General features: G+C 44.8%; 1 protein-coding gene across 1 annotated transcript in view; it reads left to right on the top strand.

The window, feature by feature from the left end:
• Positions 1-14,675, top strand: part of c1h18orf63 (chromosome 1 C18orf63 homolog) — a 102,420-nt gene that overhangs the window by 41,550 nt on the left and 46,195 nt on the right. Inside the window, exons 5-6 of the mRNA XM_070879166.1 lie at positions 4,050-4,161; positions 4,637-4,678. Of these exons, the coding sequence (XP_070735267.1) occupies positions 4,050-4,161; positions 4,637-4,678 (154 nt within the window). The remainder of the gene's footprint in view (positions 1-4,049; positions 4,162-4,636; positions 4,679-14,675) is intronic.

The raw sequence follows: 14,675 nt of genomic DNA, 5'->3' as shown, positions 1-14,675 counted from the left end.
GGGTGAAATTATTATTTTCTTATTCACTGAACTGGCATCACTCCTTTGTATAAATTTAACAAAGATTATAAAAATATCAGATTTTAAAGCTTTTCCATGGCTCAGCAAGTATATCCAGTGAGTGGCTAAGCATATTGAAGAGGAAAATCACAAGGTTCAGTCCATCATCTCCACTGACCTCAACTGGGGCAGTGATAGGGTGCTATAATTGTCCGCAATCACCTGAGCAAATTCAGCCAACATGTGCTGGAAATGCATTTGTGTGGACACCAGGTGAGGATAGCATTGAGCTCGACTGTAATGTCCCCAGTGGCCAAATAGTTTACCATCATTCAGTGTCAAGGCTCCTATATAAATTTGTCACTCCAGATTTGACTGCTCTAGTGCTCTTTCCTGACTCCTATTCTCCACCCTCCATTATCTCCAACCTGTCCAAAGTTCTGCCGCACGTATCCTGTCCTACACACTCATCATCATAGGTGGTCCCTCGAACGAGGTTGACTTGCTTCCACACCAAAAGGGATGAGTTCCCAGATGTTTCAATAAAGGACCCGATATTCCAGTCCTGAACTCCAGGGGTGGAAGATGCCTGTATGTGGATTTCTTTAATATGTGGTGACCATTGCACCACACGGGTTTGAAAGAGCTAGGTCTTTATCCAATGGCAAGGGTTAACCAGGACGACTGGAGACCTGCTCTTCTGCACGGACCTAGTGCATGCATATATCGCCATGTGTGCTATCGGGGATAGTGTTATAGGACTATGATGACACTAACACAGGAAAGACACCTGGATTAATGATGGGGATGGAACTACTGCAGGATGAACAATTGATGAACAGATGGTTCAAAGTGTCCCCAGGACACCGAGCCCGGCCACTGCCTCCAAACTGGGGACTGGTGAAACTCGGATCCTTTAACCAGCTCCCACACCCCCGGAGTGGGCAGAGACTGAGCAATACACCCTATAATCAGCATGAACCCCGTACTGACCACCGCCTGCTTAGCAGAAGCACTAGGCCCAAACTCAAGCCCCTACACACTTGTCCCACTATTGGCTTCCCATCCATAATTCCTCAAGTGTAAATCCTTCCATGGCCTGATGATATTCCACCTCTGCTGTATCTTCTAGACTTGTATTCTCCCACCCCCAAACTCTGCTCCTTTGACTTTTATGCATCTCACCTTCCTTTACCCCACCATTGGTGGCACATATTTCAGTTAAATGAGTCCCACTCTCTGGAATCCGCCCCTTCCCAAAAAAAACATCTGTCTTCCCACCTATCTATCCTTTAACAAAAAACTTCTGAAGCCCCAATTCTTCAACCAAGTTTTCGTTGACCCATTCTTAACCTCTCATTTCCTGGCTTAGCATCTGTTTTCCACTTGCCTATCCGTGAAGTGCCTTGGGATTTTTTTTAAATGTTAGAGGAACTATATAAATGCAAGTTTTTGTTGATGGCCAATTGGGCAAAGTACTGGAGATTTCCTAGCACCTGTGGAACCGTACTCCAGGAAGGAGTCAGTGTCTTCAGGAGGAAAAGACAGGAGCAAAAGTGGTGAGGACATTTAAAAAAAATAGATTCAATTTGATTCAGTTTGCAAGTTCCAATTATATTACAACTTCAGATGCATTCAGCATTTTATCGTGTATTGTAATGTAATACGGTAGAGGAGGATTTCCTGGAGTGTATTAGGGATGTTTTTCTAGACCAATATGTCGAGGAACCAACTAGACGGCTGGCCATCCTAGACTGGGTGATGTGTAATGAGAAAGGACAAATTAGCAATCTTGTTGTGCAAGGCCCCTTGGGGAAGAGTGACCATAATATGGTAGAATTCTTTATTAAGATGGAGAAACAGTTAATTCAGAGACTAGGATCCTGAACTTAAGGAAAGGTAACTTTGATGGTATGAGACGTGAATTGGCTAAAATAGACTGGTGAATGATACTTAAAGGGTTGACGGTGGATAGGCAATGGCAAACATTTAAAGATGGATGAAGTTCAACAACTGTATATCCCTGTCTGGAGTAAAAATAAAATGGGGAAGGTGGCTCAACCGTGGCTAAAAAGGGAAATTAAGGATAGTGCATATAAATAGGCCAGAAAAAGCAGCAAACCTGAGGACTGGGAGAAATTTAGAATCCAGCAGAGGAGGACAAAGTGTTTAATTAGGAGGGAGAAAATAGAGTATGAGAGGAAGTTTGCCGGGAACATAAAAACTGACTGCAAAAGCTTCTATAGATATGTGAAGAGGAAAAGATTAGTGAAGACAAACGTAGGTCCTTTGCAGTCAGATTCAGGTGAATTTATAATGGGGAACAAAGAAATGGCAGACCAGTTGAACAAATGTTTTGGTTCTGTCTTCACGAAGGAAGACACAAATAACCTTCCAGAAATACTAGGGGACCGAGGGTCTAGTGAGAAGGAGGAACTGAAGGAAATCCTTATTCGGCGGGAAATTGTGTTGGGGAAATTGATGGGATTGAAGGCCGATAAATCCCTGGGGCCTGATAGTCTGCATCCCAGAGTACTTAAGGAAGTGACCCTAGAAATAGTGGCTGCATTGGTGATCATTTTCCAACAGTCTATCGACCCTGAATCAGTTCCTATGGACTGGGGTGGGAGAGAGAAAACGGGTAATTATAGACCAGTTAGCCGGACATCAGTAGTGGGGAAAATGTTGGAATCAATTATTAAAGATGAAATAGCAGCGCATTTGGAAAGCAGTGACAGGATCCGTCCCAGTTAGCATGGATTGATGAAAGGGAAATCATGCTTGACAAATCTTCTAGAATTTTTTGAGGATGTAACTAATAGAGTGGACAAGGAAGAACCAGTGGATGTGGTGTATTTGGACTTTCAAAAGGCTTTTGACAATGTCCCACACAGAGATCGGTGTGCAAAATTAAAGCACATGGTATTGGGGGTAATGTATTGACGTGGATAGAGAACTGGTTGGCAGACAGGAAGCAGAGAGTCGGGATAAACGGGTCCTTTTCAGAATGGCAGGCAGTGACTAGTGGGGTGCCCGGCTATTTACAATATACGTCAATGATTTGGATGAAGGAATTGAGTGTAATATCTTCAAGTTTGCAGATGACACTAAGTTGGGTAGTGGTGTGAGCTGTGAGGAGGATGCTAAGAGGCTGCAGGGTGACTTGGACAGATTAGGTGAGTGGGCAAATGCAGTATAATGTGGATAAATGTGAGGTCATCCACTTTGGTGGCAAAAACAAGAAGGCAGAATATTATCTGAATGGCGGCAAATTAGGAAAAGCAGAGGTGCAACGAGACATGGGTGTCATGGTTCATCAGTCATTGAAAGTTGGCATGCAGGTACAGCAGGCGATGAAGAAGGCAAATGGTATGTTGGCCTTCATAGCTAGGGGATTTGAGTATAGGAGCAGGGAGGTCTTACTGCAGTTGTACAAGGCCTTGGTGAGGCCTCACCTGGAATATTGTGTTCAGTTTTGGTCTCCTAATCTGAGGAGGGACGTTCTTGCTATTGAGGGAGTGCAGTGAAGGTTCACCAGACTGACATATGAGGAGAGACTGGATCGACTGGGCTTGTATTCACTGGAGTTTAGAAGGATTAGAGGGAATCTCATAGAAACATAGAAAATTCTGACGGGACAGGACAGGTTAGGTGCAGGAAGAATGTTCCCAATGTTGGGGAAGTCCAGAATCATGGGACACAGTCTAAGGATAAGGGATAAACCATTTAGGACTGAGGAGAAACTTCAGAGAGTTGTTAACCTGTGGAATTCCCTACCGCAAAGAGTTGTTGATGCCAGTTCATTGGATATATTCAAGAGGGAGTTAGATATGGCCGTTACGGCAAAAGAGATCAAGGGGTATGGAGAGAAAGCAGGAAAGGGATACTGAGGTGAAGGATCATCCATGATCTTATTGAATGGTGGTGCAGGCTCGAAGGGCCGAATGACCTACTCCTGTACCTATCTTCTATTTTTCTATGTATCGCATTTTGCAACATTGACAGCAAGTTTTATTAAAATATTTATTACTGTTTCTCAATGTTGATAGATGGATGTTCCACAAAGAGTGATCCCTGCTGTCCTGCAAACATGCCTGTCCTTTACCCTGGTGGCAAAGCTTGCTCCCGACTGGAACAAAGCAGGTCACTTACTGATTCATGGTAATTATCAGACATGAAATAATTCAGTGCATTTGTTCAATCTTTCCCATATGTGTACTAAATTTATTGAACTGACTAATTTAGGGAACTAACATGAATAAAACAGTGAGCATAATAAATATCTTGGATAAATGCAATTTATTTTTGATTGACTTACTTTGAGAGAGCTATGAGCTGTTTTGTGTTATTTGTTACATTAGTTACACGGATCTCAGAGTTTAAGAGGAATTCAAGTGGACCAGAGAAGTAAATTTAATACAACCAAAATAGCATGCTATATCTATTTTGATCAAGTGATAAATTTTATCTTATGCAAATTTGATATTAGAACCTCATAGTGGTAATTAAAAACAAATATGCATTGCATGGCTGATGTAAGTGATTACAGTTAATAAAACATATTGTCAATAATGTACACCTTGTAAAATAAATTGTTGCTGTTTCGGGACAATAATTGTTTTGTTTTTTAAATAAGGGAACAACTTTTTGGGGAAAGCAGAAAAACAGAATGCGGTCGGTGAGTTAAATAATTGATGCTGTCTTGTAAATTTTGATGAATTTGTTATTTGTAGGCTAATCTCAGATTGGATAGTGTTAAACATTGCAATGAGTTCAAATCACATATCCATGTAGAGCTTGCAAAAACAAATTGTGTTGAAAACCTATACACTTAAATAAAATTGTTGGACCCAAAATCCTACAGGGCTCATTGCGTCGCTGAGACCCGCCAATCCTCTTAGCACTGGCCCGATGTTAAACTATGCCGTCAAATCATTTACAGCTCATTAACATATCCACTGCCGATGGTTGAGCACAGCTCCAGTGTCACGAGAGTACTGTATTAGCAGATTTGGAAACATGCAGCAGCAGGCCAGGAAAGTAGCAGGTAAGTATTAAGCTGTTTGAAAGACAGAAAAGGCTTTCGGGTAGCTGTGATTGATGGTTCTTGTGAAACTGTGCCACTTTTAAAGAATGTCTTCAAGTGGAGGGGCAGTCAAGGTGCACCCAAGCATGGCATTGGAAAGAGGCAGTAGAACAAATATTTGTATTGAGGCCACTACAGACAATTCTGAAAGAAGTTTCAGAAATTAACCCTCATGCCAAGTGGAGGGAAATGACACCTAAAATACTGAGGGTGGAACTCTCAACTTTGTCGGGAGCATAAAATGGGCAATAGCGATGTACACCTTGCCGGATTTTCCTTTCTGTGGCAGTCCATGGTAAAAATATTTGGGTGGGTTGCATAACGGGTGGCCAATCTACTACCGACTGTTTTCCAACCTTGCTAAAGTTCCTGCCTTTAATCTTGTTAAAGGAGAAACTTGTGCACAATGCCCTTGAAAGGCAGGGCACTGGAAGAGGCATCTTCCCTTTGAGAGATCACGCCTTGTGCTCAAACATTGGGAGATGACGAGATTAATAGGACAGTGCAGGTTATTGGGTGAATATTTAGACAATCGCCATGGCACGTGAAGCAAACTGCAGTCAGAAGCTTTGACACTCTTTGTCTCCTTCATCTCAAGGGTATTCTTCTCACTCATTGTTAGTTCATGTCTTCCTTTCCAGCAGATCCATCACAGAAATGGGGAACAGAGTTGGAAGGTAATGATGAGAAGGAGCAGAGTAGAAAACTTTTTCTCATCGACTATGGTGATGAGGACCAGTTCACAAAAGATTCTGTGGAGTAAGATTCTTCCCCATATTCCTCTGCCCGAACTCCTTTGATGTCATTTCTGAGCATTCCCAGCAGCATTTCAGATTTTGTCACCGAGAGCAGGGAATTATAGATAGTGTAAGTTATGTAGAACCGGTTGTTTCACAGACCGTGAGGTAAGCGGTGCAGTGGATGAGGATGTGCCACCTTCCGATCAGAGGCAGAAGCGAAGGCTGACTATGGTCTCGGAGTAGTAGGATCCAGAACTCATGGGTACTCATCTAAAAAGGACACTTGAGCAAAATCACACTTAGATGTCAATTCTGAGCTCAATCTCTGAGGATGTGCAACAACTAATAGCTTTGAATCTGTTGACTCTGCAACCCATTTATGGATTATCATAGACAAGTCTTCTTCATTTCAAGCATCAGTGGAGCTTGATTGCTGTCCAGGCGGCAATGAGGTCAGATTAGACAACAACAACAACTTGCATTGATATAATGCCTTTAATGTAGTGCTTCACAGGAGCATTATCAAAGAAAATGTGACACCAAGCCACATGAGATAATAGGGCCGACTTAGCCAAAGAGATAGGTTTTAAAGAATGTTTGAAAAGAGGAAAGATAATTTGAAGAGCAGAAAGATTTAGGGAAGGCACGACTGCCAATGATGGAGCGATTAAAATCAAGGATGCTCAAGAGGCCAAAATTGAAGGAACACTGATGGGGTGGAGGAGATTAGAGATAGGGAGGGGCAAGGCCTTGGAGGGATTTGAAAACAAGGATAAGAATTTAAAATTGATGTGTTGCTCAACCGGGAGCCAATGTAGGACAGCGAGCACAGGGGCGAGCACAGCATCCAAGAAGGCGCCAAACACTTTGAGTCTCTTCGCCAGAAGCCAAGTACAAACACCGGAAGGAACATATGACAAATCAAGCACCTCACCTGTTAAGTCTTGAATAAAGAGTCAGACTAGATACTTCAAGCTCAAAGTAAGGTGTGGCCGTAGTCCTTTATTACAGATCTCAGAGTGCCTCTCCAGCCTGTGAGGCCTCCTTAGACTGGTGCTCCCAAGGGATTGTGGGATTCCTTGGGACTCCAGGGGATAAGCCCACTGGTGGTTAGACATGGTATTTACAGGTTTACATACATAACAACACTTCCCCCCTCGCCCGCCCCCCCAAAGTCTAAACTATTTACAATGTGAGTCGATCTGGGGCCTTCCTTTCCCTGGTTGATCGTCTCGGTGCAAATGCTGGTTTTGGTGAGTCGTTTGTTGGGTCCTCACTGGGCTGCTGCGCAATTGGGCTGCTGGGGGTGGTGAGTCCTGCTGGGCTGCTGCAGGTGATGGGTTCTGCTTCGTGGTCAACCGCTGGGTTGGTTGCCACTTGTGTGTATGTTGGAGGGTCGAAAAAGGTGGAATCTATTGTGGGTTGTTCTGGATAGTCCGTAAATCTGATTTTGGTTTGGTCCAAGTGTTTCCTGCAGGTGAGTCCATTTGAGAGTTTGACCACAAACACCGTATTCCCCTCTTTGGCCAAAACAGTGCCAGGAAGCCACTTGGGACCTTGTCCATAATTCAACACAAATACAGGATCATTAATCTCAATTTTGCGTGACACATTTGCCCGAGCGTTTGTTGGGCCCTAGTTGGGTCATGAACTCCTTGAACTCCGCACTGGTAAAGCACGGCCCATTGTCACTTACAAGGACATCAGGCAGGCCATGCATGGCAAACATGGCCTGTAGGCTTTCAATGGTGGCAGCGGACGTGCTTGCCGACATTATCACACATTCAATCCATTTGAAGTACGCATCAACAACCACTAAAAACATCTTTCCCAAGAATGGGCCTGCATAATCGACATGGACCCTAGACCACGGTTTGGAGGGCCAGGACCATAAACTTAGTGGTGTCTCCCTGGGTGCATTGCTTAACTGTGAACATGTGTTACATTTGTGCACGCAGGACTCTTAAGTCTGCATCGTACCGGGCCACCACACGTGGGATCTGGCTATCGCTTTCATCATTACGATGCCTGGGTGGGTGTTGTGGAGATCACTAATGAAAGTGTCCCTGCCCTTTTTTGGCACCACTACCTGATTACCCCACAGGAGGTAGTCTGCCTGTATAGACATTTAGTCTTGGCGCCGCTAGCACGGCTTTGTTTCTTCCTGCATTTCTAACAGAACACTAGACCAACTCCCGTGGAGCACACAGTTTTTTACTAAGGACAGTAAGGGGTCCTGGCTCATCCAGGTTCTAATCTGTCGGGCGGTAACAGGTGATTGCTCACTCATGAATGCTTCCATTACCATGACTAAATCTGCGGGCTGTGCCATCTCCACCCCTGTGGTGGGCAATGGCAGCCTGCTGAGAGCATCGGCACAGTTTTCTGTGCCTGGCCTGTGGCGGATGGCGTAGTTGTATGCGGACAACATGAGCGCCCATCTCTGGATGTGGGACGATGCATCTGTATTTATCTCCTTGCTTTCAGTAAAGAGGGATATGAGCAGCTTATGGTCAGTTTCCAATTCAAATTTGAGCCCGAACAGATATTGATGCATTTCCTTTAACCCATAAACACACGCTAACGCTTCTTTTTCGATCATACTGTATGCTCTCTCAGCCTTAGACAGACGTCTGGATGCATAAGCAACCGGTTGTAATTTCATTAGCTTGTTGCAATACACACCCGACCCCGTACGACGACGCATCACATGCGAGTACCAAATGCTTACATGGATTGTACAACACAAGCAATTTGTTTGAATGTAACAGTTTCCTAGCTTTCTCAAAGGCATTTTCTTGTCTTTTACCCCATACCCATTCATCTCCTTTACACAGTGAAGAGTGCAGGAATTCTAACAATGTGCTAAGACCCGGTAAGAAGTTACCAAAATAGTTCAGGAGTCCTAGAAACGACCGCAGCTCCGTCACATACTGTGGTCTCAGTGCGTTCTTGATTGCCTCCATCTTCAAATCAGTGGGCCTGATGCCGTCTGCCACGATTCTTTTCCCCAGGAACTTTACTTTAGGCACCAGGAAAACGCACTTCGAGCCCCACACGATTAAGCTGACTAAGAACCTCCTCCAGGCTCTGCAGGTGCTCGACCTGTTACCAAGATGTTGTCCTGGTGGATGACCACGATGCGCGGGACCGACTTCAGCAAGCTTTCCATGTTCCTCTGGAATATCGCCTCAGCCGATCGAATCCCAAATGGGCATCTGTTGTAAATGAAGAGATCTTTGTGCGTGTTGATGCAGGTGAGGCTGTAGGCCGAGGTCAAGTCCAGCATCGTGAACATTTTCCCTCCCGCCAGCATCGCAAATAGGTCATCTGCCTTTGATAGTGGGTATTGATCCTGCAGTGAGAAACGATTGATAGTTATTTTGTAATCACCACAGATTCTGACAGTGTCGTCTCCCTTGAGAACTGGAACAATTGCACTGGCCCACTCATTGAATTCAATCGGTGAAATGATGCCCTCTCGTTGCAGCCTGTCCAACTCGATCTCCACCCTCTCTCTCATCATGTAAGGTACAGCTCTCGCGTTGTGATGGATGGGTCGTGCTCCCGGAATCAAATGGATCTGCACTTTTGTTCCTTGGAACTTCCCGATGCCTGGTTCGAACAGCGAGGGGAACTTGTTTAGGACCTGGGCACATGAGGTGTCATTGACGGACGAAAGCGCTCAAACGTCATCTCAGTTCCAGCGTATCTTTCCCAGCCAGCTCCTGCCGAACAGCGTGGGGCCATCGCCCGGTACCACCCAGAGTGGTAACTCGTGCACCGCTCCATCGTAGGAGACCTTTACGGTAGCACTGCTGATTACGGGAATCAGTTCCTTTATGTACGTTCTCAGTTTAGTACGAATGGGAGTCAGGACTGGCCTTGAGGCCTTGCTGCAGCACAATTTATCGAAGGTCTTTTTGCTCATCATGGACTGGCTTGCGCCCATGTCCAGCTCCATGGACACCGGGAGTCCATTTAATTCAACTTCAGCATTATCAGAGGACACTTTGTGGTAAATGTGTGCACCCCATATACCTCTGCCGCCTTGGTCTGAGGCTTTGGTTCGTCGTGATCCACCGTGGATCTGTCCTCCTCTGCAACATTGTGGTTTGCAGGATTAGCAAGGTTTGCAGCTCGCCTGCACATACGTTGGAGGTGTCCCATTGTTCCACAGCCCTTGCAGACGTATCCTTTGAAGCAGCATGAATGGAAACGATGATCACCCTCGCAGTGCCAACAAAGTGTTAATGGCCTTGTATTCACCACCCTTGATGGTGGACTCTTGAGCCATCTCCGGACATGCAGCTGCAGGCATGTAAGTCCTGCCCTGTACATTTCAATTCGAAAACAACATTACTTTGTTTACAGTACTTGCAGCAGCCTTCGTGTGCTGAGAAATTTGTGTGATATTGTTACTGGTGGCTATAAACGCCTGGGCTATCGCTATGGCTTTACTCAAGGTTGGGGTCTCCACAGTCAAAAGTTTGCGAAGTATTACTTCATGGCCAATGCCAAGTACAAAGAAGTCCCTGAGCATGTGCTCCAAGTGTCCTTCAAATTCGCAATGTCCTGCAAGGCGCCTTAGCTCGGTGACGTAGCTCGCCTCTTCCTAGCCTTCAGACCTCTTGTAGGTATAGAACCGATACCTCGCCATCAGAATGTTTTCCTTCGGGTTTAGATGCTCCCAGACCAGTGTGCACAACTCATTGTATGACTTGTCTGTGGGTTTCACTGGAGTGAGCAGATTTTTCATGAGGCCATACGTTGGTGCCCCGCAAATGGCAAGGAGAATCATTTGGCAGCATTTGCTTCTCCTTCTAGCTCGTTGGCCATGAAGTATTGGTTGAGTCGCTCCACGAAGGTTTCCCAATCATCTCCCTCCGAAAATTTCTCCAGGATGCCCACGGTTCTCTGCATTGTTGTGGTGGGGTTCGTCATTTGTATCTCGTCGCCAGTTGTTAAGTCTTGAATAAAGAATCAGACTAGATACTGCAAGCTCAAAGTAAGGTGTGACTGTAGTCCTTTATTACAGATCTCAGAGTGCCTCTCCAGCCTGTGAGGCCTCCTTATATACACGTGCTCCCAAGGGATTGTGGGATCCCTTGAGACTCCAGGGGATAAACCCTCTGGTGGTTAGACATGGTATTTATAGGTTTACATACATAACACCACCCACCTGTCCCTCCAACCTCCCTTTGCCCCACCTGTGACAGAGACTGTAGATCCTGCATTGGTCTCATCAGCCATCTTCAAACTCATTTTGGTGTAGAAGCAAGTCTTCCTCGACTCCGGGGGACTGCCTAAGAAGAAGAAGAAGATGGGTGAATGGGACTTGATGCGAGTAAGGATATGGGCAGCAACAATTTGGATGACCTCAAGATTACGGAGGGTGGAAGGTGAGAGGCCGGTCAGGAGTGCATTGCATTAGTCAGTCTAGAGGTATGGATGAAGTTTTCAGCAGATTCAGCAGCAGATGAGCTGAGGTGGGTTGGAGGCTGGCGATATTACCGAGGTGGAAATAGAAAGTCTTCATGTTGGTGCAGATATGTAGTCAGAAGCACATCTCGGGGTCAAATAGGACATCAAGGTTGTGAGCAGTCTGGTTCAGCCTCAGACAGTTTCCAGGTAGAGCGATGGAGTCGGTGGCCAGGGAACGGAGTTCGTGGTGGGAACCGAAGACAATGGCTTCTATTTTCCCAATATTTAGCTGGAGGAAATCTCTGCTCATCCAGTACTGGATGTCAGACAATTTAGAGACAGTGGTGAGGTAAAGCTGGGTGTCGTCAGCATATATGTGGAAACTGACATTGTGTTTTCGGATGATGTCTCCGAGGGGCAGCATGTAGATGAGAAATAGGAGGGGGCCAAGGAAAGATACTTGGGGAACAATAGAGGTAATGGTGTGGGAGTGAGAAGAGAAGCCATTGCAGGTGATTTTCTGGCTACGATTGGATAGATACGAATGGAACCAGAGGAGTGCAGTTCCACCCAGTTGTACGACAGTGGAGAGATGTTGGAGGAGGATGGTGTGGTCAACTGTGTCAAAGGCTGCAGACAGGTTGAGGAGGGATAGTTTACTATTGCCACAGTCACATAGGATGTCATTTGTAACTTTAATAAGGGCTCTTTTGGTACTGTGGCAGGGGTGGAAACCTGATTGAAGGTATTCAAACATGGAGTTCCGGAAAAGATGAGCATGGGTTTGGGAGACATTCATAATGTATTTCAAATATTGGGGCCTAAATGGACCCTATTGTGTCACAAGGATTTCAGGATCTGATAGCTGCCATTAGACCAACCATTCCAATAATGAATAGACACACAGATCCAGGGCTCAGTACAATGCTTATTGCAAGAGATGACCAGGATGAGGTTGTTGTTTCTCAGGACAGTAGCACATCAGATATCTTTCTCCCCAGAGCACCACACAAGTAGGTGACACTGTGCTGCCCAGGACAATTTCTAGAGTTACAGCCAGAGTGACTCCCTCACAAGCTGCCTTGAGAAGAGGAGCCACGTTAGTCCCATGAACCTTTTGTACTACATGAGCAGCCAACCACCTAGGAGAAGCATTACAATTAAAGAAAGAAAGGCATTTATATAACGCCTTTCACGGCCACCGGACATTTGAAAGCGATTTACAACCAATGAAGCACTTTTGGAGTGTAGTCACTGTTGTAATGTAAAAAAGGTATGTTTAGACATTCAAGGAAAACTTGGTATGAAGAAAGAGTAGGAATTCCACCACTTCACCCAGAGAGTGGTGAACCTGTGGAATTCTCTACCACAGAAAGTTGTTGAGGCCAATTCACTAAATATATTCAAAAAGGAGTTAGATGAGGTCCTTACTGCTAGGGGGATCAAGGGGTATGGCGAGAAAGCAGGAATGGGGTACTGAAGTTGAATGTTCAGCCATGAACTCATTGAATGGCGGTGCAGGCTAGAAGGGCCGAATGGCCTACTCCTGCACCTATTTTCTATGTTTCTATGTTTCTATGATATACTTTCACTTTTATGTTGTATGTATAGGGGAATGCGCACTTAATTTGTGCTCAATTATTCATTATGTAGACTCACATGGCCAAAGACGTCTGATCTGATGTTGTAGTCTGAATACTGTATTGAAGGATTTGTAATTCATGTGAAGTCGGGGAAATAAGGACGAATGGCACTGGTGACAAAAAGTGGCTGTTAAACAGATGAGAATATTTCATTGATGAGTTGAATTCTGGTGCCCCTTGCAGCTGTTACTGAGCAGACTTTTGAGTGTCTGCTCTCTGATGCTTCATTACAGGTTCTACATCCAAAGCAGCTTAGACCACCTCCCCAGGAATATCTATTTCCAGGACATTTTGGATGGTGAAATTGTGCAGGGGTCAGCAAGCTACAACTATGCTAGATGAATGTTCTGGAGCAGATTGCAGAGCCCCATCTAATCTATCAAGGCAATAAAAGCCCTTTTAGAACCCCTATTGTTCTTTCAATGACAACTCTGGTTGAGTACTCATTTTATCATTCCTCAGCTGCTGTTCTTGCCCTTTTTAGAGGGGCCATTATTCATGGTAGCGAGGGATATGCCTTTTTACTCATAAGCCAGCCATCCATTTGACTATCTTTGAAGTGCTGAAGGAGCACATAGTTCTCGAGGATGAATGCACTATGGGAATTTCCAGTAAATCTAGCATTGACGTAAAGAAATCTTTGCATCTGGTCACACACAATCTAGATATTTGGTGATTTGTATCAGGAAAATTGAGTGAGTTAACAGTAGGATCTTGCAATGCTATGCACATGAGACCTGTTGCATCCTACACTTTTAAGAAACCCAACTACATAATAAAACTGGATGGCCCTAGCTCACTTTTGCCTTGCTGTCATGATAAACTCAATGAATTGCCCAGTTGCCCTAAAACAGTGTGTCAGTTATTTGACAAATGCATGCCCAGATGATACCCTGCGTGATATTACACAGATCTTCCATGGCTGCTTGAAATGACTTCTGGCATAAAAATTGAGTGTAGTCATCATTTTCACTGCCACAGGCAGAGCAGTCCAGACTGATGATCATGGCCACAGGTCTTCATGTAGTTGCAGGCACACCTGTTGTTGCCTCTTCATCCTCGTAATACACTGCCTCACTCTCATTCCCTCCATCCTGTCCTGCATTAAAATTGTAAACAATGGAATGCCCACTCAGAGGGCTCAATTTTCCCAGGACATTTGCGCCATTTTTTTGGCGCACGCCGTTTTTTCTGGCATAATTATTTAATTCAAAGTTTCCCCATGGAATCTGCGCCAGCATAACTGGTCGAGTTACGATTTTTCTAGGTTAGGTTTTTTTGACGTCATAAAAGGTCACTGCACAAGATAAAAAATCACGGGTTTGCGGATAATATATTAGCATGGATAGAGGATTGGCTAACGAACAGAAAACAGAGAGTCGGGATAAATGGTTCATTCTTGGGTTGGCAATCAGTAACCAGTGGGGTGTCGCAGGGATCAGTGCTGGGACCCCAACTATTTACAATCTATATTAATGACATGGAGGAAGGGACTGAGTGTAATGTAGCCAAGTTTGTCGACGATACAAAGATGAGAGGAAAAGCAATGTGTGAGGAGGACACACAAAATCTGCAAAAGGACATAGACAGGCTAAATGAGCGGGCAAAAATTTGGCAGATGGAGTATAATGTCGGAAAGTGCGAGGTCATGCACTTTGGCAGAAAAAAAATCAAAGAGCAAGTTATTATTTAAATGGAGAAAGATTGCAAAGTGCCGCAGTACAGCGGTACCTGGGGGTACTTGTGCATGAAACACAAAAGGTTAGTATGCAGGTACAGCAA

This window comes from Pristiophorus japonicus, chromosome 1 (assembly GCF_044704955.1).
Source record: "Pristiophorus japonicus isolate sPriJap1 chromosome 1, sPriJap1.hap1, whole genome shotgun sequence".
Lineage (NCBI taxonomy): Eukaryota > Metazoa > Chordata > Chondrichthyes > Pristiophoridae > Pristiophorus > Pristiophorus japonicus.
Note: the sequence above shows the minus strand (reverse complement) of the source record. Positions and strands in the feature narration are given on the sequence as shown.